Source organism: Polypterus senegalus, chromosome 10 (assembly GCF_016835505.1).
Source record: "Polypterus senegalus isolate Bchr_013 chromosome 10, ASM1683550v1, whole genome shotgun sequence".
In the NCBI taxonomy this organism is placed as follows: domain Eukaryota; kingdom Metazoa; phylum Chordata; class Cladistia; order Polypteriformes; family Polypteridae; genus Polypterus; species Polypterus senegalus.
Window position 1 is genome coordinate 179,546,914 of NC_053163.1, and position 25,086 is coordinate 179,571,999.

Below are 25,086 nucleotides of genomic sequence, written 5' to 3' on the forward strand. Positions count from 1 at the left end.
TAACCAGTCACAAGTCTGTTAACAGGAAATAAGCGAGAGAAATATCTGTGAGGGAGGAAGCAAAAAGAATACGACTTAAGTCAGGTACGCAGCGTGCAAAGCCAGTGTCACACAATTAAAGCTGTTTAGTTTAGGGATGGACGACTAGACTGCAAAGCTGAACTTCATAGTAACATTTCAGCTCAGTTAATTGTTTTCTATTCTGTATCAATGGCAGAATATCTGTAGTCTCGTCACCAAATTAAAACATTTCCCGTCATTTTATCTTCTGTTCCAATTACGGATGAGTGGACGAGTGGGTAGATAAATGGGTTGGTTCTACATAAAGAACAGCAAGGTCATCAGCTTTTAGTGGATATTATATGAGCTCTGTTGTATAACTTTGGGGGTTGTTTCAATTTATCACATTGTATTAAGCTCCTCAGGCTATGTGGCCTTACACAAGCTCCTAACTGAGATTAATTAATGTACAAGGCTAATGGGCTGTTTTATCTTGGTAGAGTAATATATATATATTTCTCTACTTTCCCCTATTGTATTATTAATATGTAGCCTTAAAATGCCTAATCTCACAGACTTACCACTGTATATAACTTATCCCCAACTTCCCTTCTATATCTATAACCTCAGGCAATTAGATGTAGTAAAAAGACAAGCAGGAGTTAAGTTACACATAAAATAATGCATTACGGATAATATTCTTAAATAATAACAACATGCAAAGTAGATTTGAATATTGGTAACCATACAACCTGATAAAATGGTGATGTGTAACTCAGGTGGCACACAGACTTATAGTTACTTAATGTCTCTAGTTAAGGCATAAGCCTTCACTCCCTAGCACTTTAACCACTTAAATGCCGTATGAATGACGTATGCATCTTTCACCACTCCCTAGCACTTTAATTAGGGACTCACTACCACCAGCACTAACAAACATGCGCGTGTCCTTGTGACACACATGAAGTCTCTCCACTTTTTTGGTTATGTTCCATTCAGCAACCAAACAAAGTTTTACTTCCACCGCATTTGTACACTGGGTGCCCTAAAATTCACATACATAAACAAACACATACATCTAAACAGTATTTGCAAACAGGGTGCAAAACATGGTTACCCCAAAATCCTGCTGACTACGCCAATTGTTTTATCTTGGTAGAGTAACATACTGTATATATTGCTCTACTTTCCCCTATTGTATTATTAATATGTAGCCTTAGAATGCCTAATCTCACAGACTTACCACTGTTTATAAGGTATTATTGTATATGCCTTATCCCCAACTTCCCTTCTATATCTATTACCTCAGGTAATTAGATGTAATAAAAAGACAAGCAGGAGTTAAGTTACACATAAAATAATGTATTACGGATAATATTCTTAAATAATAACAAAATGCAAACTACATTTGAATATTGGCAACCATACAACCTGATAAAATGGTGATGTGTAACTCAGGTGGCACACAGACTTATAGTTACTTAATGTCTCTAGTTAAGGCATCATTGGTGCTCAGCTTTTAGCCACATGTCTGTTCAAAATGGCTGAAGCTGTGCTCTTCATTGTGTTGTCTTCAGTTCATGGTGTGATGGTCTTCTTCAGTTGTTAGCAAGAGAAAGATACTTCTACATCATCACAGGTTAGCAAGAGAGATGCTTCTTCATCATACAGTATGTTGGTTAGAGAGAGATTGTGGTTGAGCACGCACATTTATAGGTTTTCTGTCCAACCCCTACAGCCAATCCAGACAGCCATATCTCAGACCAATGGGGGGAAATAGTACATCTTAACACCTGCAACCCCCCCAAGACCATATGTTAAGCTAAACTGGCTTTATGTCGGGGATGAGAGAAGGACTTTAGCAAAGAAACACTCGGCAAACTGGTTTAAGACACATTCCCAAATCCTGTCGTAAAATTACAAAGAGACTTAGTCATAAAAGGGAGGACAAACACAAATGCCTCTCACCAAAGTAACACTAAATTACATTGCTTCGCCTAAATTACAAATAAAGACATACAAAACATTTATCAAGTTATATGCAAAATCTTACATCACAACACTCCACCCCGATGAATGTTTTGTACAATGTCTTTATAAACAATGTCTTTAAATTGTTTAAAGAGTCTGATGCATAACTTGTGCTTTGATTGGCAGTATTTGCTCTCCCAGTGTTAAAAGTTGCCCGTGACCATTTGTCCATTACATATCTTCTTTATTTCAAAGACAATCTGAAGAACTTGGAAGCGCTCCTGATGACTTGTATCTGCTCTGGCTTGCTTCAACTGTTTCTTTAGCTTTCTGCAGTCTTCATATATCATCAGATCTGGTATTTCAAAATGAGACAAGTCCACACTTTCCACCAAACTAGCCCACTACAATTTAGTCTGTTGTGTGAATTCTTAATCTGTACTTGTTCTCTATCTAACTGCTAATTAGACCCCTGTCCCAAACTATCTGTTTAAGCATATGCAGCTGTACAATTAACATCAAAATTTGAAAGGTAACATACCACAGGTGCCAGTACAACCACTTCTGCCCAAGTGAGAGCACATGTGCCACTGCATAAACTGTTCACAAACCAACATTTGTGGCCCCTCTGCAGACATTTGGGGTTGACTTAGTTTCCTCTTGTGCTTTCCTACCCATGGTGCAACTCTTGACTGCCATCAGCCTTTACCAGTATAGGCTGGCATCACCACCATGAGACATCAAAGCAATGCATCACTCATCATTCCCCCAGTAGGCCACCCCTAGAGTTGTTTGCTCGCCATATGCATACTCGTTGTGCTAAACACCTCGGTTCAAAATTGGCCCACTGGTCCTGTGCCTGTACCACAGCCGACAATCTCAGCAGGGCTTCTGGATTAAAAGCCAGAAGTCTGCATGACCATCAACATCAAGTGACTCCGTGTGAACCCTAACTACAAAGAGGACTATTTCATTTATCTTAGGTAGAATGCCCAGAGGGGACTGGGTGGTCTCGTGGCCTTGAACCCCTGCAGATTTTATTTTTTTTTCTCCAGCTGTCTGGAGTTTTTTTTTTCTGTTTTTTCTGTCCACCCGGACCTTGTTGTCTTATTTTAATTTCTTATTTTGTTTATTATTTTTCTACTCTTCATTATGTAAAACACTTTCAGCTACTTTTTGTATGAAAATGTGCTATCTAAATAAATGTTGTTGTTGTATTTTCCCAATTAGACTACACCTAAACATCGGAGCCCATATGTCTTGCAAATGTACCAGCTGCACCTGCTTTCCTGAAGAGTTCACCAATTTGCTCAGTATCTTTAATAAAAGTATTAATTATATTAATTATCCCACTTAATTAATTAATACCCAGAATGTATACTTGATGAGCCCAAAATGAATCCCCTTATTTTGGCATTCCTAACTGGTTTGTTCAGTTTCCACCCTTTGGAATATAAATTTGCTGCAGTAATGAACAAACCTTTCCTTTTAAACTATAGCTATTGTGACTAGTCCTATTATTGCATGACTTGTGGACTTGTTACTCACTTAAACCCCAGTTAAGTGTCTTTTTCTTGCTGTCTCTTCAGTTCTTCTTCATGTCTTTGTCTTTAGTCTTTGAATGTCGTTTCTCTTTCTTTTTTTCATTCTTCTATGTAGGCAGGTCTGCAAAATGGAAGGTGACAAAGCAGTTTCTGTCCATCTCATTTTCTTGGTTGTCGACTTGGTGCCAAAACTCAAACTTTGCTTCCAGGCATTCATTGGAACAGCTTGGCACTAGTGCCACTCTGCTCCAATGTGCCAATGGTAACCCGATCTCCTGCATGGATTTTACTCTGCTAATTGCCTTCACTATTTATTACCTGCACCAACCCAAAGTCCATAAAAACCTTACAATAGAAGTAGCACTATTGCAAAAGGCCAGAAAATTGAAACAGAAATAACTATTTTCCCTTTCCTGTCTTCCTGCACTACCCTTCTATTTTTTTTTTCATTGCCTGTGTGTCCTTTTTTTATTGTATGGTAACTGCTACCTGAAAGTGTGGGCTAAACCTCTCCAGAATCCAAGTGCCAGATCCAGCATTTCTCCTAAAACTGACCTGTGCTCTTTACTAAAGACCAGCTCACTTTTCTCCATTTTATTGCATGGAGATTCATAGGCTGTCTTTTTAAACAACTGGTCAGTCAGGTTTTGAATTACTGAACCTAAGTGTGTGTGCTATTTAATTACTGCTGGCCCCAGCACTGCTGTTAGGACCTTCACACCCCTGTGCATTCCTGGCTTCCTGCCTGAGCTTGTAAAACTTCCTGCTGCACCATCCCCATCCTTTGTTCTTTGGCTTGTCCTGTTTCATTCAAACCAACTCCTAAACTGGTGCACTTTCTTTCCAACTCAGCCATTCTTGCACTAGCACATTCAGACCTTTCACACACAAGCACTTGAATTCCTTTCATTTCCATCATTCCTTGTTTAAATTACACACTTTCTTTACTCAGTATCCTTAAGCCAATATCCAGTTCATGCCCTCTAGTCAACAATTACCATTCACACTCACCAGCTCTCTGCCTTCTATCTGATCTCTTTGTCCTAAATCAAATTTCAGTGCAGCACTGGTTACCTTTCCTAACAGTGGTGAAATATCTATCAGTGTAGCATGTTCTTTAAATACTGGACAGGCCTCAGAATTACCTGGAGATTGTGGTGCAGTGGAGAATAAAGGAAGAAAACACCCTTGCTGTTTTCCCTTCCTTTCATCTCTCTCCTTTTCCTCACACTCACATTCCCACTCTTTATCTGAGCACTCATCTGTCTCATGTAAGTCACCCACCCATGTTTTAGGGTTCCAGTCCGATCTGGTTACTATTGCCCTAACTTTCACCATGGGTGGTTTACATTTCTTTTTTCCACTTCTTTCACTGCTTTCTACTTTAGCAGTGGGTGTTCTACATGCTAACACTTCACAATTATCACACCAACTGTTACATCTTTCAAAACTCTCACTCAACATTCCATAACTTTCACTTTCATTCACTTTGCTATTTTCTTCCTTATCATGATCTTCCTTATTACCAATAATACAAGCTAGTAAACCTCTTATAACAGCAGCTGTCTTCTTTAAACCTGATCTCTGTTTTCTTGCTTTTAATCCTTCCAGCCCCCTTCCATTTTGTGGCACACTCAGCTCAGCTTCTGCTTTCTCTACCTGAACTACAGGTTTCCTAGCTTTAGCCTGCTTGCCTCTGCCACTCCACTGGAAGATGGCTGACTTTAAAATGAACTTAGGCATTTCTGAGTCTACAATTTACTCTAATACAATTTGCCAAATTCGTTATGGGTTGGCCTACTTTTGCCCCTGTAAGCAAACATACACATACATACACAAAGATTCTAAACAAATAAGTACCGTATGAATGACGAATGCATGTCCCATCACTCCCTAGCACTTTAACCACTTAAATGCCGTATGAATGACGATGCATCTTTCACCACTCCCTAGCACTTTAATTAGGGACTCACTACCACCAGCACTAACAAACATGCGGGTGTCCTTGTGACACACATGAAGTCTCTACACTTTGTTGGTTATATTCCATTCAGCAACCAAACAATGTTTTACTTCCACCGCATTTGTACACTGGGTGCCCTAAAATTCACATACATAAACAAACACATACATCAAAACAGTATTTGCAAACAGGGTGCAAAACATGGTTACCCCAAAATCCTGCTGATACGCCAATTGTTTTATCTTGGTAGAGTAATATATATATTGCTCTACTTTCCCTATTGTATTATTAATATGTAGCCTTAGAATGCCTAATCTCACAGACTTACCACTGTATATAACTTATCCCCACCTTCCCTTCTATATCTATAACCTTAGGCAATTAGATGTAATAATAAGACAAGCAGGAGTTAGGTTACACATAAAATAATGTATTACGGATAATATTCTTAAATAATAACAAAATGCAAAGTACATTTGAATATTGGCAACCATACAACCTGATAAAATGGTGATGTGTAATTCAGGTGGCACACAGACTTGTAGTTACTTAAAATGTCTCTAGTTAAGGCATCATTGGTGCTCAGCTTTCAGCCACATGTCTGTTCAAAATGGATGAAGCTGTGCTCTTCATTGTGTTGTCTTGAGTTCATGGTGTGATGGTCTTCTTCAGTTGTTAGCAAGAGAAAGATACTTCTACATCATCACTGGTTAGCAAGAGAGATGCTTCTTCATCATATGTTGGTTAGAGAGAGATTATGGTTGAGCATGCAAATGTATAGGTTTTCTGTCCAACTCCTACAGCCAACCTATCTCAGACCAATGGGAGGAAATAGTACATCTTAACACCTGCAACCCCCCCAGGACCATATGTTAAGCTAAACTGGCTTTATGTGGGGAATGAGAGAAAGACTTTAGCAAAGAAACACTCGCCAAACTGGTTTAAGACACATCCCCATGTCCTGCCGTAAAATTACAAAGAGACAGTTGTCAAGGCGGGGCATATACAAATGCCTCTCACCAAAGTAACACTAAATTACATTGCTTCGCCTAAATTACAAATAAAGACATACAATACATTTATTAAGTTATATGCAAAATCTTACATCACAACAGGGCACACCAGAAACTATTAACCAGTTAGTGCGCTTTAAACAGTGGAGATGTCCCTCATTTTAAATTGTAGATACCTTGGCCAAGAAGTGTTCTCAAAATCTTGTATTTCTGGTAGTTTTTATCTGAATCAACCTGTCTGAGTAAGAACTTACAAGGTGTTTTGAGATGTGAAAATTATTAAAGTTTTTGTTTCCAGTTTGTCCGGTCCTGATGAAGGGGTAAGAGTCCTGAAAAACATCAGCCTGATGGACAACGATATGAATTGTTATTGTCAGAAGTTCAAATCCTGGATACTATGGCTTTGCTGACCCTCTGGACTGTGTGACTTATAATTATAATGTTCTCCCGCCATCTATGTGGGGTTTTCTTTCAAAACCCTAAAACTGTACTGGTCAGGATTACAACAGTTTGAGAATCTTATTTTATTGTACTCACCATGGAATGAGCTTTCCAAATCTTGTCTTCTTACTTTTGCTCACTAAATATCCAACAAAAGGGTCTGTAATTGCATCCCAGGCTCGTCCGGTGAATAGGATAACAGACACATAAGAAGCTTCCATCTAAAAAAAAGTAAAACAGAAACAAGCAGCCAATTTAGGTTTTTATGAAACTATACACTGGGCCTCCTGAATATGCGGCATAATAACAACTAATTAATGTTAATATTATAAAATACTAGGGGGCTTTGCCCCCTGCTTGCTTTGCTCGCCCACCCCCTACCGGGGCACGGTATGCGCCAGCCAGTTTGCGTCTTTGTCACTCGGATTATGAAGGGGTTGAACACACACTAAGGAGATGCAGTCTGATCAGCTGCTGGCTTGCTGCTGCTGCAGCTGAGCTGCATGTTCTGCTTGTCGTGCTATGCATCGATCATTTCAAATCCTGTACATCTGCTGAACTTAAATCACATAGTGTCTCCTTTCAAACCTTCCAAGATTTTTTTTTTATAATAGAGAGATATATATTTATATATACACAGGGTGAGTCAAAATTATGTTAACACTAATGGTATTGCTATTGTGGAGCCGACCCAGACACAGACAGGCGGACATGTTGTTAAAACACCACCACACGTTTATTTACAGAATTATTTACAAATTACTTGGTCACTAAGACTCCAGTTCAAAGGTCACTCAGACCCCAGTCACGTGCACAAACACCCCAAACACAGTCCTGGCCACAATGCCTTTCTCTTCGGGCCGCCTCCACAGCTCTCCTGAGCTTTGTCCTTCCACCTCCCGACTCTCGCTTCGAATGAATGGAGACGGCCCCTTTTATAGAGTCCCCGGATGAGCCCCAGGTGTTCCCGGCATGCCTCCTCTGGCCACGCCCCAGCATGGCGGAAGTGCCGGCTGTCCTCCCGGCAGCTCTCCGGGCGCCGTCCTAACTCTTCCCCCAGCACTTCCGCCACACCAGGGGGAAACCGGGGGAAATGAGAATGTTAAGATGGCTGTGTGGAGTTACGAAAAAGGACAGAATAAGAAATGAGACGATCAGAGGTACAACAAAAGAGGGAGAGAAATCTAAGAAAATACAGGAAGGGTTAGGGTTAGGCTTAGGGTTACCAGCTTGAAGTGGTATGGACTTGTGAAGAGGAGAGACAATGAAGATGTGGGCAAAAGAAGGATGGGATTGGAAGTCCAGTGGAAGAGAAAGTGAGAGAGGCCAAAGTTGGTGTGGTGGATAAAGTTAAAGAAGATCTGAAGGAAAAGGGTCCACCTGGTGAGGGTCGAGCTGTATGAAGAAGGTCAATCAAGCACATCAACCCCACATAGATGTAGTATTATAGTTGCTATTATTACATTGTGTTTGAATCTGCTTTGCACAGGTCGACATTTAGTGAACCCAAGGAATTAGGCAAGCGTTCCAGTAGTTTGTCCTGACCCCTCACTCTCATTCACCCCAACACTCCAAATACACATTGACACGTTCAGAGGAAGTGTGCCGTCTCTCCACTCCATTACAGTTTTGTACTGTCACATTGCCACACAGCTGCTAGGAAACACTTTTGAAGCAACTATTACAAGCAAGGAAGCGATTATTACTGAAAAAACAACAACATACAAATATTTTAAGTTGGTTCTCAATAAAAATGTGTCTCTTGCCTGTTCATTTACTACAAACATGAACAATAAAAGAGCTGTAATATAGCCAGTGTTTCATAAAATAGACCTTTTTACGAACATTTGGAAACCATTTTCCAGTTATAATTATGGGAGATTTGTGCATATAAAGCATTGCATAAAATTTTACAAGAGCAGAATATCGTGGTGGCTAAGGATCTGCATGGGTATCCCGAAGGTTGCCGGTTCGAATCCCCGTCACTGCCAAAAGAGATCCTACTCTGCTCGGCCCTTAACCTGCAATTGCTCCAGAGACGCTGTATGATGGCTGACCATGCGCTCTGACCCCAATGGGTATGCGAAAACTAACAAATCCCTAATACAAGTACAGAACAAAAAAAAATGTGAATGTTTAAGGAAGTTAGAAAATATAATTAAATCAGCCATTAGTGTTGCATGTTAAAAGGACTGCAAGGTCCTCTGTTCAGCATATTCTTTCTTTTTTGAAAGCTTTGTAACGCATGTTGTCGTCGTGGGTCTCTCTGTGAAAATTACTATGGGATGAAGAGGATGAGGAGGAGGAGGAGGTGGGGGGCCTGCACTGATGCAGTGTGTTGCTGCACCCACCACACGACAGACCACCTCAGGATCCCAAATTAAGACCCGAGCACAGCCGTGCAGTGGCTGACACCTCAGCGCCATGCTAGTGCGAACGGAGTGGAGCAGTGTGAGGTTGCTTCTGTTTTACGGTGGCTGGAGTGCCAATCCCACCTTAACTCCTCGAGTTCTCCCTGCAAGTTGGAGGACCTGCTTGCAGAAAAAAGTATCAGATGATTGCACAGCGTGGTTTACCTGAACTGTTAGCTTTCTTCCTTTTCTGGCCTCCCTACCCCAACCCCCAAGATGCTGGTCAGTTAAACACAACATCTGGAATCACTATCTGTCATTAAAACAGAAAAAAAAACTTAACTAAAGGGAACAATCTGGAAATAATTCTGAACATTTAGGTCATGGCAATTATTGGAAAGTGGACTAGTCAGGAATAAAAAAGGCCACAGTCTTAAAAACGTCATCGATTTGAAAGTTTTCAACATTTATGTGCGATCTGGCATAATAAAGCTGCTCATACATGAAGATTAACAGCTCAGTGTTAATGTGTGGAGTGGTGGCTCTGAGGCTAAGGATCTGTGCTGGTGTCTGGAAGGTTACAGGCTCAAATCCCCGTTATCAGTTGTGTCAGATTGGGGGTGCTATCGTCCCCTTGAACCCTCAGACTAGACGCCAGACACCAGGTAAAAGTCCAATACTTGACTTTATTATTAATATACAGCGCACAAAGCACCCTCCTCTCCACAATACTCATATAAATCAACAAATCCACAATAACAATAAATCCTCCACTCCCAGACGCGTTGCCACCCTGCCACCCAGCTCAGCTCAACTCTGGGATCTCCCAAATTCTTTTATATAGTCCGTGACCCTGAAGTGGTTCTGAACCCCTGTCCATGTGATTTCTTAGCACTTCCGGGTCAGATCAAAAGTCTTCTTTTCATCAACCCGGAAGCGCGTCATTTCCTCTGTCCATGTGACTAGGACGCACTTCTGGGTTGTAGGTGAAACCCTCGTTGACCTTCTAGCAGCCCCTGTGGTATCCAGCAGGGCTGTGGATGAAAACTTCAATATCCATAATTCCCTGCTGGCATTCGGACCACCTCCATGCTGCAGGGAGGGCGCCACCTGTCGGCCTGGGGTATTGGCCATGATGACTGGCCGGCCATATTCCACACAGTGTTGTGCATGAACGAGTTCAAAAGAATGCGTTCATTGAACAAGCTCATTTTTCTAACATAATGTATTTGCAAGTGAAGAACTTGAACGTGAGCTGGTTCGGTTTTATGTGATTCTGGTTTAGGTCCAGATTAAACGCTTTGCCTTACCCTGTAATGTAGGGGTGGAACTGAATCCGAATATGGTATTGGTCCATTCATCCGTTATCCAACCTGCGATATCCTAACTACAGGGTCACAGGGGTCTGCTGGAACCAATCCCAGCCAACACTCTGAGGGTGAAAGGCAGGAAACAAACCCTGGGCAGGGCGCCAGCCCACCGCAGGTCACACACACCAGGGACAATTTAGAATTGCCAATGCACCTAACCTGCATGTCTTTGAACTGTCAGAGGAAACCCACACAGACACGGGGAGAACAGGACATGCAATATGTGATGCAAATTTTGACCAGCAGCGTAATAAGTTAGTTCACCTACACGCTGGTTCCACAGTCACCATTTGTGTCACACGGTTGAAAATAGAGCGGTAATTTATATGTACAGTATACTTGCATCTATTTAATTTCTCTTTTGACCGGGAGGATATTAGCATATATGGTTATACATGTTTGTATATTTAAATAAAAAAGTCTTCATAATTATTGTATTTTATTCAAGAACACTGTAATAGCCTAATATAAGGCATGCAAAATTGATAAAAGTAAACTCATGGGTCATTTATTCTCACTCCTTAAAAAAGGCAAAATGAACTGAACACGAACTCGTTCAAAATTTAAATGGTGACCTAGGAACATGAATTTATTCATTTTAATCTGTGCGAACTGAACTTTGAGCAAGTTCTTGTGAGGTGTAAACTTGCCCAACACTGCCTGTTACTGCCAAAAGGGGTCCTACTCTTCAAGGCCCTTAACCTGTAATTGCTCCAGGGTCGTTATACAATGGCTGACCCCAAGGGATATGTGAAAACGAACAAACATCTAATACAAGAAATTGTCTAAGGTGAACAACAAAACTCTACTCTCAAACTAGACTTGCAACTGCAAACGTTTCTTCCAAACCATTTAGTAATGGCAGGCCGTCTTCCTGTTGTTACATTTTACATTTATGTATCAGAGTCAACGCGAATGATCCCGTTCTGTGATTTTCAGGTGCTACTGTACAGTTGTGGCCAAAACCTTTGAGAATGACACAAGTGTTGGTTTTCACAAAGTCTGCTGCTTCAATGTTTTTAGATCTTTTTTGTCAGATGTTTCTATGGTATACTGTAGTCGAATTACAAGCCTTTCATAAGTTTCAAAGGCTTTTATTGACAACTAGCAGAATACCCGCGCTTCGACAGCGGAGAAGTAGTGTGTTAAAGAAGTTATGAAAAAGAAAAGGAAACATTTTAAAAATAACGTAAGATGATTGTTAATGTAATTGTTTTGTCACTGATATGAGTGTTGCTGTCATATATATAGACAGACACACACACATAAATATATATACATACACATATATATGCATACATATACATATACATATATATATATACATATACACATATATACATATGCATATATAGCAAAATCCCCGCGCTTTGCAGCAGAGAAGTAGTGTGTTAAAGAAGTAATGAAAAAGAAAAGGAAACATTTTAATAATAACGTAACATGATTGACATTGTAATTGTTTTGTCATTGTCATGAGTGTTGCTGGCATATATATATATATATATATATATATATATATATATATATATATATATATATATATATATATATATATATATATATATATATATATATATATAAATATAAATATATATATATATACACATACATATCTACATATATACAGACACACATTTACATACACCTATATCTATCTTTCTATCTTTCTATCTATCTATCTATCTATCTATCTTATATATCTATCTATATATATCTATATATATATATATATATATACACATATCTCCTTTAGGGTGCGAGGAGCTGTTGCTGGGGGTGCCAGAATCCATTGAGGAAGAAAAATTTAAAACATTATTGGTACAAAATCTTAATTTATCTATCCATTCCTAAATAATTAAATGGGCAGGCTATTTCGTATCAGTGCAATATGCTGCTTGTTAAAACGGATGACTCCTAATCTTACGTGCACTTAGTGCTGCGTGGGTATTATGAACTATCGTATTTAATTCTATTTAAATTTGAAATATAAGTAATTTTTATTTGGTCGACAGAAATATGTTTAGTAGGAATGAAAGTTAAATTTAATCATCATTGCATACATTTTTCTTCACCATAGAAATTGAAAGACTAAATCCAACTTCCATTCCTATCAAAGATATTTCTGGCGACTAAATAGAACCTACTTGTATCCAAATTCAAGCTATTGAGCTGTCGCCTGCCTGCCTGCGTCACCCTCGCTTCCCAGTTACTTTTTTACCGTTCATTTAATCTTGGCTAGTCGCGGAAATATTATAACATGGAAGGAGGATTACACCGAGTATGGCTTTACCAAAACAATTATTGATGTCGAATAAAGTATCTATGATTCCTAAAGCTTAAATTGGTGATCTGGTTTTCTGCGTTAACCTCATATTTTTTCATACTGCGAGGGTAAAATGAATCGTTAAGTGCTGATATAGGCCTATATATATTGAATATATTGAAATAGTTTTACTATCAAATAATGCAAACAGTACGCGGCACGTGCTTCGCCCTAATTCTGGGGTCATCAGGCAGTACACACGCACTGCACCCACTCGAATCGAACCTCAGACGTCAGCGCTAAAGGCGAAGCCTCTCATGTTGCACTATGGTGTGTGGGTCGTTTATTTGACAGTATGTAGATCGGTGTACAGTATATATATATATATATTATATATTATTATATATATATAACTTTTGAGAATGCAACGTATAGTTTTGTCCAGGAGGAAAGCAATGTTGCCTCAAATCAATGGTAACCTTTTGTAGGGTGTGTCCCTGAGACTTATTAATTGTCATCGCGAAGCAGAGCCTTACTGGAAATTTGAGGCATTTCAATTGAAATGGGAGATCAGAGGGTATAACGGTGATGCCAGCAATACATTCAGAGTGTGGCGCTCTGCTTTTTCTGTGTAGCTGCCTTCACACAGCCTCTCCGCTGCTTTATAAACGAACGCCATAGAAAGCCATCACCTTGTCAATTGTGTAATGCGTTTTTTGAACAGGTTTAATGTATGGAAGTGATCACTCGTACTGCGTTCAGTAAGTTCTCGTGAGCTGCTATCTTGTGTGATGTTGCGATGTCTACGGCTTAATTTAATGTTATCTAAGACCCGGCACTTAAAAGTTTCTGGCTGCACTCCGGTTGTAATATGACGAAGCTGTGCGAGCTCACTTTTGAGAATGCAAGTATAGTTGTCCAGGAGAAAAGCAATCTTGCCTGAAATCAATGGCATCGTTTTGTAGGGTCTGTCCCTGAGACTTATTACTTGTCATCACGCAGCTGCGCCTTACTGGAAATTGGAGGCATCTGAATTGAAATGGGAGATCAGAGGGTATAAAGGGGCGAGGAATACATTGAGTGTGGAGAAACTCTAGAGACAGCGTGTGTATTAACTTGTGGATTTTTCTGTGAGTATTTGGTGGCAGTGTGATGAAGTTTCTTCGGAAGACGGCGTTAGCCGCGGAGCTCAGCTCAGAGCGAAATTAGATGAATGAGAGGGGAGATGATGACGTGACTCCCCCACCCACCTTAACTGTCAATCCCCCACAAACACAGTCTCTCGGAATTTGCATAAGCACACCCCTTCACCTGCAATTTTAACTTAGTTACAAAGTGATCAAAACTCGTTTATATCCTGCGTCCTCTCATTAAACTTGTATCCTGCATTACCCGTGAGCATGAGAAACACCAGTGGCAGCCTGTCTATGAACTTAATTTAAACTTTAGGTTTACACCTTGCTTTCTTTACGAAGTAGCAGCACTCATGAATATGGTAGTATGTGTCACTCGCTCGCTTCTTATTGTTTCGCTGCCTTCTCAATTATATAATGCATGTTTTCTTCAGCACGTTTTTGAGCTCTTCCTGGTTTTCTACGTAGTGCGTTGACAGTCAGTTCACGTGATTACGTGGGAGGCGTCATGATGTCACACGAAACTCTGCCCAGCACGGCTTTCCAGCTCAACTCCATTACAGTTTATGCAGAAAAATAGCTTCCAGTTCTGACCATTACGCGTAGAATTTCGAAATGAAACCTGCCCAACTTTTGTAAGGAAGCTGTAAGGAATGAACCTGCCAAATTTCAGCCTTCCACCCACACGGGAAGTTGGAGAATTAGTGATGAGTCAGTGAGTGAGTGAGTGAGTGAGTGAGTGAGTGAGGGCTTTGCCTTTTATTAGTATAGATTACATTAAGAGTGAATATCTGCAGTGTTGGCCCTTGTTTCTCTTAGAGAATCAAATATAAAATCCTACTAATAACCTACAAAGCCTTAAATGACCTTGCACCAAACTACATCAGTGACCTTCTCCATCACTATGTGCCCACTAAGGTCCTCTGATTCTGGTAATCTTGTTGTGCCCCACACTAATCTACACTCCATGGGTGACAGCAGGGCCTTCAGCTGTATAGCGAGTGCCCAGACTCTGGAATGACCTACCAAAATTAATCAGGTCAGCTGACTCCATGAATTCTTTTAAAAAACAACTCAAAACTCATCTGTTCAGGAAGGCTTTTAGCTCTACTGGACTTTATTACCCTTCTCTCAGTTTACCAGTCTGTCAAGATGTTCATGTAACCTGTGCGTGTGTGTGTGCTGGACCATCAATTATTTTCTCTGTTAGTGTAGAAGGAAAAATGTTTGTATTAGCATAGAGAATAGCAAATTAACATAAAGAGCCATAAAAAGTAATTAAAAGCTTCTAAAACATTAGATTAAGCATAAATTAGAATGTTAAGCAAATAGGATAGGTCAAGCAAATAATTCACTAAAAAAATCATTTATTTTGCATTATTTTTAAGCTTACAGCAGAAATTACTAGTTTGAGAACGTAAAGGAAAAAGAACAAAAAACGATGAACAGAAACCAGCTAGAACAGAATAAGAGGTTGAGACCACCTGTGTCCAAGGCTAGGAAGCTAAAGGAATGATACCACAGAGAAGATGGCTCTGGAAGGCACGTAACGAAACCAGCTGGATTGAGGAATCAGCAGAAAGGGAACAAAAGGCTTTTGCTGTAAGCAAGGTCACACTGATGTAATGCTTGAAGAGAAAATCTTAGTAAATTCAGGCATTAGCAAAAATATTAGAAGAATATTTTAGAAATTAACTTTAGTGTAGAAATTAAGACAAATCAAGCATGCCAAGCAATGATTAAATGAAAGCATATACTATATTTCTTTTTAATTAAAGCTTAGCTTTAGGCCACCATTATAGCATAGCTTGAAAGGCTAGAGAAGGAAGTGACACCATGAAAGACCAAATATGGAATAAGGAACTTCTGCCCAGTTGAAGAACCAATCAAGAATAAGAAAAACAGAAACTGGAGTGAACAATAGACAGTATAGCCAGGTGCAGAATGAGCTAATTGTACGAGGTCAAAATGATAAGAAATTGTTATAAAAACTTTGATTGCTGCAATGTACGGGGCTCAGCTCACTTTGGCCGTATTGGGTATTGGGTTGAGTCCTTGTTATTTTTTGTGTTGTTTTATTGCAATAAAGCTTTAAAACTCTGTCTGTCTATCCCAATAGCCTTTATTTTTAGGTAAAAAGCCTTCTTATGATGAATTTTTCACCAAGACATTAGGCCTTCCTCTGAATTTACTATTTTACTCTTCTTTATTTATTTTTCTGGTTTTTACAATACTATAAGATAGATAGATAGATAGATAGATAGATAGATAGATAGATAGATAGATAGATAGATAGATAGATAGATAGATATGAAAGGCACTATATAATAGATATACACGATCTCCTCAGTCTGTCAGTGGAGCAGGACGGTGACAAAAGTCTGTCACTGAAGCTACTCCTCTATCTGGAGATGATCCTGTTCAGTGGATGCAGTGGGTTCTTCATGATTGACAGGAGTTTGCTTAATGCCCGTCGCTCTGCCACAGATGTTAAACTGTCCAACTTTACTCCTACAATAGAGCCTGCCTTCTTAACAAGTTTGTCCAGGCGTGAGGCGTCTTTTATCTTTATGCTGCCACCCCAGCACACCACCGCGTAGAAGAGGGCACTCGCCACAACCGTCTGGTAGAATATCTGCAGCATCTTACTGCAGATGTTGAAGGATGCCAACCTTCTCAGAAAGTATAGTCTGCTCTGACCTTTCTTACATAGAGCATCAGTGTTGGCAGTCCAGTCCAATTTGTCATCCAGCTTCATTCCCAGATATTTAAAGGTCTGCACCCTCTGCACACAGTCACCTCTGATGATCACAGGGTCCATGAGGGGCCTAGGCCTCCAAAATCCACCACCAGCTCCTTGGTCTTGTTGGTGTTAAGGTGTAAGTGGTTTGAGTCGCACCATTTAACAAAGTCTTTGATTAACTTCCTGTACTCCTCCTCCTGCCCACTCCTGATACAGCCCACAATAGCAGTGTCATCAGCGAACTTTTGCACGTGGCAGGACTCCGAGTCGTATTGGAAGTCTGATGTATATAGATTGAACAGGACCGGAGAAAGTCCAGTCCCCTGCGGCGCCCTTGTATCGCTGACCACAATGTCAGACCTGCAGTTCCCAAGACGCACATATTGAGGTCTGTCTGTAAGATAGTCCACAATCCATGCCACCAGGTGTGAGTTTACTCCCATCTCAGTCAGCTTGTCTCTAAGGAGCAGAGGTTGGATGGTTTTGAAGGTGCTAGAGAAGTCCACAAACATATTTCTTACAGCACCACTGCCTCTGTCCAGGTGGGAGAGGGATCGATGTAGCATATAGATGATGGCATCCTCCGGTCCCACCTTCTCCTGGTATGCAAACTGCAGAGGGTCGAGGGCGTGACGGACCTGTGGTCTCAGGTGGTGAAGCACTCTGTAAAGCACCTTGAGCATGGGAAAGGCGCTATATAAATAAAATGTATTATTATTTATTATTAAGACCTCTGCAATTTGCCCTGGCATGCTGTCAATCAACCTCTGGGCCAAATCCTGACTGATGGCAGCCAATAGTCAATGCTTGGGGTTTTTTTTTAATCTTGGCAACATTACTCTCATTAGTGTGAAAGACACTGAAACACTCATTCACGCTGTCATCATCACTACCCGTCTGGACGACTGCAATGCAATATGTCAATAGATTACCGTATGTTCAGAATTCTGCTCACATCACTCCTGTCCTCTATGATTTGCATTGGTTGCCAGTTTCTTCAAGAATCAAATATAAAATTATTCCCGTCACCTTTAAAGCCCTTCATGGTTTAGCCCCTCATTATCTTTTTGAGCCGCTGCTTCCTTACAGTCCTGCCCGTGCATTAAGATCATCGGACGCTAACTTACTCACTGTACCTAAATACAGGGTAGTAACTATGGGGGGCAGAGCTTTCAGTGTGATGGCTCCTAAAATTTGGAATTCTTTTCCTCTCAGCCTTTGCATGGGAAAATCTATTATTCATTTCAAACTTTTTTTCAATGAGTATTATTCTTTTTCGTGTATGTAATTTCTTCTACTGTCTTGTTAATGTGTTTATTGAATTGTAAAGTGTCCCGGAGTGTATGAAAGGCGCAACATAAATAAAACTTATTGTTATTATTATTGTTTGTCGGAATTGGTGGGTTTTTGTTTGTCCGTCCGCCTTTTGAGGACTGACCACAAGCTCTCAATGAGATTAAGGTCTGGGGAGCTTCCCAGCCATGGACCCAAAATTTTAATGTTCTGTTCCCCAAGCCACTTCGTTCTCACTTTTGTCTTATGGCCCGCTGCTCCATCATGCTGGAAAAGGCATTGTGGGCTGCCAAACTGTTCTTGGATGGTTGGGAGAAGTTGCTCTCAGAGGATGTTCTTTATTCATAGCTCGGGATTGGGGGGGGCACCACCAGTACAGAGCTTGTTCAGGAATGGCAGCAGGCAGGTGAGGTGAGTGAGGTGAAGACTTTTGGAGGACAGCCTGGTGGGTGGGTGTCAAGAAGGGCAGTAAAGAAGCCAAAAAAAAAAACCCATCAGGGACAGACTGATATTCTGCAAAAGCTACAGGGATTGGACTGCTGAGGGCTTCTGGGGGAAAAAGTCATTTTCTCTGATGAATCCCCTTGCCGATAGTTTGGGGCAGAGATTCTCAACCTTTAAGTATTTGCAACCCGAGTTTTCATAACAGTTTTAATCGCGCCCCCCTAAGGTTTTCTTCAAAGGAGCCCACTAATACCACTTTGTTCATTTTTAATTAATGATATATCATAGATGCATATTTTATTATACCTAAACGTTTATCGACAGTTATCTAACTCTATATTTTTTTCCAGTATCAGAATGTAGTTTAAGTTAATTTGTTTTGATTTCAATAGATGTATTTTTCATATTTTCAATTCTTGTTTTCTTTTTGTCATATCTTCGCGCCCCCCTTTTTGTTACTTCACGCCCCCTTAGGGGGTCCTGCCCCACAGACTGAGAACCACGGGTTTGGGGCATCCGGAAGAAAGAAAAGGTGAGCGGCGCTACCATCAGTCCTGTGTTCACGCCAACAGTAAAGCACCCTGAGACCACTCATATGTGGGGTTGCTTCTCAGCCAAGGCAGTGGGCTCACCCACATTTTTGCTGAATAAGAAAGAACCCGACGCAGGCAGACAGCAGGCACAAGTTCTGCACACAACACACATTTATTTCCAGTCGTTCCCCTCAGCAGCACAGTACAAGGCACAAGGAAACACAGTACTTTGTCTTCTTCTTCCTCCTCTCTTTTTCTCTCTCTCATTCTTCTTCATCTCCACTCCTCCTCTGGCAAGCTTTGTCTTCTCCCTCCCGACTCTGGCACCCGCAGTAATGGCAGCTGGCTTCTTTTAAGCTGCACCAGCGAGTGATCCAGGTGTGGTGAAAGCCCAACGCAGTAGGACTCTGCCATCTCTATGGCTACCCCTGGTGGTGCCCACGGGACCCAACAGAGCTGCAGCGAACTCCAACTCCCAGCATATCCTGTGGGAATCCATGGTGCCACCGTTACCCAGATGGGCTGTCCTTTAGCGTCCTGGGGGAGATAATGCCCTGAGCCCACTCTCTCCTTCCAGGCACCCTAATTGTGCTCTAGCTGTAAAAATAAAGTTAAATATAACAAATTCTGCCAAGTGCTCATACTTGAAAAGTGCCTCAAGACAGCATTTCCAACAGAAAGGTGCCATGTGTGTGCCAGTGTGCCATAACAGCTACTCTGCCTTTCCCTCAGTTGTTCTCTTTGTAAACCTTTCCGACCTCTCATGGTTTCATCTACATAAGACAAGTTCCTGAAGAATCATTAAACATGTAGGATTACATTACATTTAATAATTTTATATCATGAGTTTTCTCACATGCACCACGTCCAAGAAGAAGATCTGCAGAAAGAACGCCAGGGCATTTCCAGTCATGTGATAAGGTGCTCCTCCAATGGCATAGCAAATTTTTCTTGAAAAAGGCAGATTTGTTTCAGTCTGGAAAAAAAAATAACAAGAAAACGTTATAATTTAGGCACTCGTCCCTGTCATAGCGCATATGCGCAGTCATCCAGTCTGACCGTGCGTGAGCTTTAGTATGACGAGCTCCATTCACTTCCTTTAAGCTGTATGTGTCATTAAAATGGTTTCCAATTCATGTTTTCACACAGTTATTAAAAAACTGTAAGTCACACACGATTAAACACTGGTCGATATCTTCCTCTTTAAAGTACTCTTTATTTTTAGGTTTTGCTACTTTTTACTTGCTATCTGTTAACAATGTCAGTGCCATAAATCAGTTACAATTTAAGAAAACAGACATGTGGGTAGTAGCGGTGATGCAGTGGGCAGAACGAGCTGCCACCGCAAAGATGGAGCATTCCAGGTTCAAATCCTGCACCCGGTCATCCTCTCTGTGGAGTCTGCTCACTTCTATGGGTGTGCATTGGTGGTCTCTTTGTACTCAGACCAACCCCCCCAAAATCCATGACAGTTTCAGATAGGCCAAGTACTGGCATGAGAGGTGCAGCGTGTCTGAGTGCCCTCTACAACTGACTGCTGTCTCGTCCAGTGCTTTCCTACCTTATGCCCAGGGCTGGCAGGATTATACAGATGTCAGAATGATATGTTACGCTGCTAAAATGGCACCGAAGTAAGTTATTAGACGTGCAAACCATCTCTAGTATTTCAAAAGAAATATTTTTACTTTGCCCCATTGGTTACGGCCTATGATCTCACTTTTCCAAGAAGAAGTGAATCTATAGTTCAAATGTCTTTGTGTTCTGTGAGCCTGATTCTTATATCAGCTTGCATACCAACATACAATTATACAATCATACAAAGCTTCCTTTAGCAGTTTGACTGAGAAATAAAAGTAGCTGGGAACTTTCACCTAAAAAAGCTACGATGGAAGGACAATTCAGAAGTCTAAGTCTTAGCCATGAGATTGAGTTATGTAATTATGTATCTGCTTATTTATTTATGCATTTAAAGAGCTTCTGTAAAAAGTCAGATTTCCTCAAGGGGACAAATAAAGTTCTATCTATCTATCTATCTATCTATCTATCTATCTATCTATCTATCTATCTATCTATCTATCTATCTATCTATCTATCTATCTATCTATCTATCTATCTATCTATCTATCTATCATATAGTGCCTTTCACATCTGTCTATCTATCCTGCCTACTATACTAAAGTATCTATCTATCTATCTATCTATCTCTTATATAGATCCTGATAATACATTCAGTAGACCTCATATTGAATTTTAATAGTTTGAAGCGATTAAAACTAAAAATGAAAAAAGCACGAGCAGAATTTGAACAAACCAGTGCCCACAGTGTCTGTTGATGATCAGGCACAGAGTGTGAGTCTTCCTGCTGTCTCCAATGCAGTACGTTGGTGAGTGTGAGTTATGTGCTCTTGAAATAAATTCAAGCATGTATTCTCCTAATGTGTGTTTGTGGATTTTGAGGCCGTATTCTTATATTTTGACTCAGGAAATGTACATAGAGGAAGGAGAGGTGCTCGCTTGGGTTGTGCAGTTACACTCATGTGCGCCCCCTGGCGAGACTCAGTGTTCTGGACCAGTTACTGGCGGTTCTGCTTTTCTGTAGTTTGAGACAATCAGTTCACATAGCGCTACTGGGCACAGAGCAGAGAACTATAGACTACATGGAAGGGGTCATCAGCTTACTGTATATTTAAGTATCACACAATACTTATGGTATGTTTTACTTTTTTATTTTATTGCTAATGATTAATAAATTAAGCTGATTTGAAAACAATACCTAAACAGGCTGGTTTATTTATAATTTTGCAGCTTTTCTGCATAATTGCTATGTGTGAAATGCTGACCCGTATTTAAATGGTACTTCTTCTTTTTCATGCCTCAGTGCAAACGCGCAGTTCCATGGATATCAGTTTGTATTCTTAGTACTTTGTGGGCTGACTTCCTTCTGTGGTCGTGTCGAAATACTCCTGGTGGCATTTAATCGAAATGATTCTTTCAGTTAAAGGTCGTACCAAACACAAATTAAAAATAAGTCACCCATTTCTTTCAAAGAACAAATGTGTCTGTTTATTTGAAAAATGTGTTTCTAATAGGGGAAGAAACATTAATTTGCAAAAAAATATATAAGCAAATATGTGTTAAAATACTGTATATTGGCAGAGAGATGTGTCTGAAGCACTGAATTGTTTCTTTTTTTATATCTTTGGAGTTAATAATAGCACTTTTTAATTCCTTATGACAGAGCTCTTCTGTTATGATGGACATTCCTAAATAATTGCCTTGGTGATTCAACCCACAATGCACTGGGCTGGTGAGATAAAGACATCATCAGTGCGATTATATAAAGTTCAACTTGTGCAGTTCTAATTTATTTTGGATTGCATAAAAACCCTTAGCAATTGAACACAACTTTCTTTGATACTTATTGGTACTGGAAGGTCTGCTTACTCTTTGATTAATTTTTTTTAACTGATTTTTTTGGCTATTTTTTTTAGCGATTTAGTGGCGTTGATCTTAGTGCTTTTGACCTCCACTTTTGATCCTTACTTTGTTTATCAGGCCACGTCTTTTCCCTCAATCTTTTCTTATAAAATCTTCTCTGAAAATCCTTTTCCTGTCAGTACACTCAGTCGGTCATTTTCTAGCCCACTTAGTCCTGAACAGTATTGTGGGGGTAAACACACAATTACACACACACACGCACCCCTACCACACACACACACACACACACACACCCCGACCACACACTCACAAATGCACACTAGGGCCAATTTAGTTTCACCAGTTCACCTAACCTGCAACTCGAAATAAGAAACACACTTGTTTGGACCTCACGAACAGAAAAGGCGCTCGTCTGTCTCATGTCTCGAGTTTCACATTTCAAAGAGGCCAGCATAACTGTACTAGAAGGCTGGCACACAGCTGGTAGATGTGACACGCCAAGCGCTTTTTCGGTTGGTTAAACTAACTTGGTCCAGTGTCGATATCTGACATACCCACGACTAGAGGTTGCATGATGTGACATCAGCTTTAGGAACATGACTTTCAGATTTTTAAAGGTCAGATAAGAGACTCATTCTGACCACTAAAGCTGAATATCATACAAGAAATTTCACAGACTATAAATTAACTAGATACAGAATTAATGAAGGTCTGATTTGAGAAGGCTCCTTTGAATGGAAAGCACAGTTAAGTAGCCAGACGTCATGTGTAACAGCGGCTGTCTCTGTGCTGCATATTGTCACTCACGTCATGTTAGGAATGTGCTGCTTACGGTGTTTTGGCTGACTTCCAATTCAGCAAAGCACAAAACCAACTTATACAGAATAGATAGATAGATAGATAGATAGATAGATAGATAGATAGATAGATAGATAGATAGATAGATAGATAGATAGATAGATAGATAGATAGATAGATAGATAGATAGATAGATAGGACAGGCACTATATAATAGATAGATAGATAGATAGATAGATAGATAGATAGATAGATAGATAGATAGAGTTGTGCTTGAAAGTTTGTGAACCCTTTAGAATTTTCTATATTTATGCATAAATGTGACCTAAAACATCATCAGATTTTCACTCAAGTCCTAAAAGAGAGAAACCAGTTAAACAAATGAGACAAAAATATTATACTTGGTCATTTATTTATTAAGGAAAATGATCGAATATTACATATTTGTGAGTGGCAAAAGTATGTGGACCTTTGCTTTCAGTATCTGGTGTGACCCCCTTTGCACCAATAACTGTAACTAAACGTTTCCGGTAACTTTTGATCTTTCCTGCACACCGGCTTGGAGGAATTTTAGCGCATTCCTCCGTACAGAACAGCTTCAGTTCTGGGATGTTGGTGGGTTTCCTCACATGAACTGCTCGCTTCAGGTCCTTCCACAACATTTCGATTGGATTAAGGTCAGGACTTTGACTTGGCCATTCCTAAACATTAACTTTATTCTTCTTGAACTATTCTTTGGTAGAACGACTTGTGTGCTTAGGGTCGTTGTCTTGCTGCATGACCCACCTTCTCTTGAGATTCACTTCATGGACAGATGTCCTGACATTTTCCTTTAGAATTCTCTGATATAATTCAGAATTCATTGTTTCAAGCAAGCCATCCTGGCCAAGATGCAGCAAAACACGTCCAAACCATGATACTACCACCACCATGTTTCACAGATGGGATAAGGTTCTTATGCTTAATGCAGTGTTTTCCTTTCTCCAAACATAACGCTTTTCATGTTTGGTCTCATCCGTCCACAAAATATTCTTCCAATAGCCTTCTGGTTTGTCCACGTGATCTTTAGCAAACTGCAGACAAGCAGCAATGCTTTTTTTTTGGAGAGCAATGGCTTTCTCCTTGCAACCCTGCCATGCACACCATTGTTGTTCAGTGTTCTCCTGATGGTGGACTCATGAACATGAACATTAGCCAATGTGAGAGAGGCCTTCAGTTCCTTAGAAGTTACCCAGGGGTCCTTTGTGACCTCGCCGACTATTACACGTGTGCCTTGCTCTTGGAGTGATCTTTGCTGGTCGACCACTCCTGGGGAGGGTAACAATGGTCTTGAATTTCCTCCATTTGTACACAATCTGTCTGACTGTGGGTTGGTGGAGTCCAAACTCTTTAGAGATGGTTTTGTAAGCTTTTCCAGCCTGATGAGCATCAACACCTCTTTTTATGAGGTCCTCAGAAATCTCCTTTGTTTGTGTCATGATACACTTCCACAAACATGTTGTGAAGATAGACTTTGATAGATCCTGTTCTTTAAATAACACAGGGTACCCACTCACACCTGATTGGCATCCATTGATTGAAAACACCGGACTCGAATTTCACCTTCAAACTAACTGATCATCCGTGAGGTTCACATACTTTTGCAAAGTCACAAATATGTAATATTCGATCATTTTCCTCAATAAATAAATGACCAAGTATAATATTTTTGTCTCATTTGTTTAACTGGTTTCTCTTTATCTACTTTTAGGACTTGAGTGAAAATCTGATGATGTTTTAGGTCGTATT

General features: G+C 40.3%; 1 protein-coding gene across 1 annotated transcript in view; it reads right to left on the minus strand.

The window, feature by feature from the left end:
• LOC120538374 (sodium-dependent lysophosphatidylcholine symporter 1-like) overlaps positions 1-25,086 on the minus strand; it is a 103,240-nt gene that overhangs the window by 65,027 nt on the left and 13,127 nt on the right. Inside the window, exons 2-3 of the mRNA XM_039767864.1 lie at positions 19,919-20,038; positions 7,029-7,153 (exon numbers count right to left, since the gene is read on the minus strand). Of these exons, the coding sequence (XP_039623798.1) occupies positions 7,029-7,153; positions 19,919-20,038 (245 nt within the window). The remainder of the gene's footprint in view (positions 1-7,028; positions 7,154-19,918; positions 20,039-25,086) is intronic.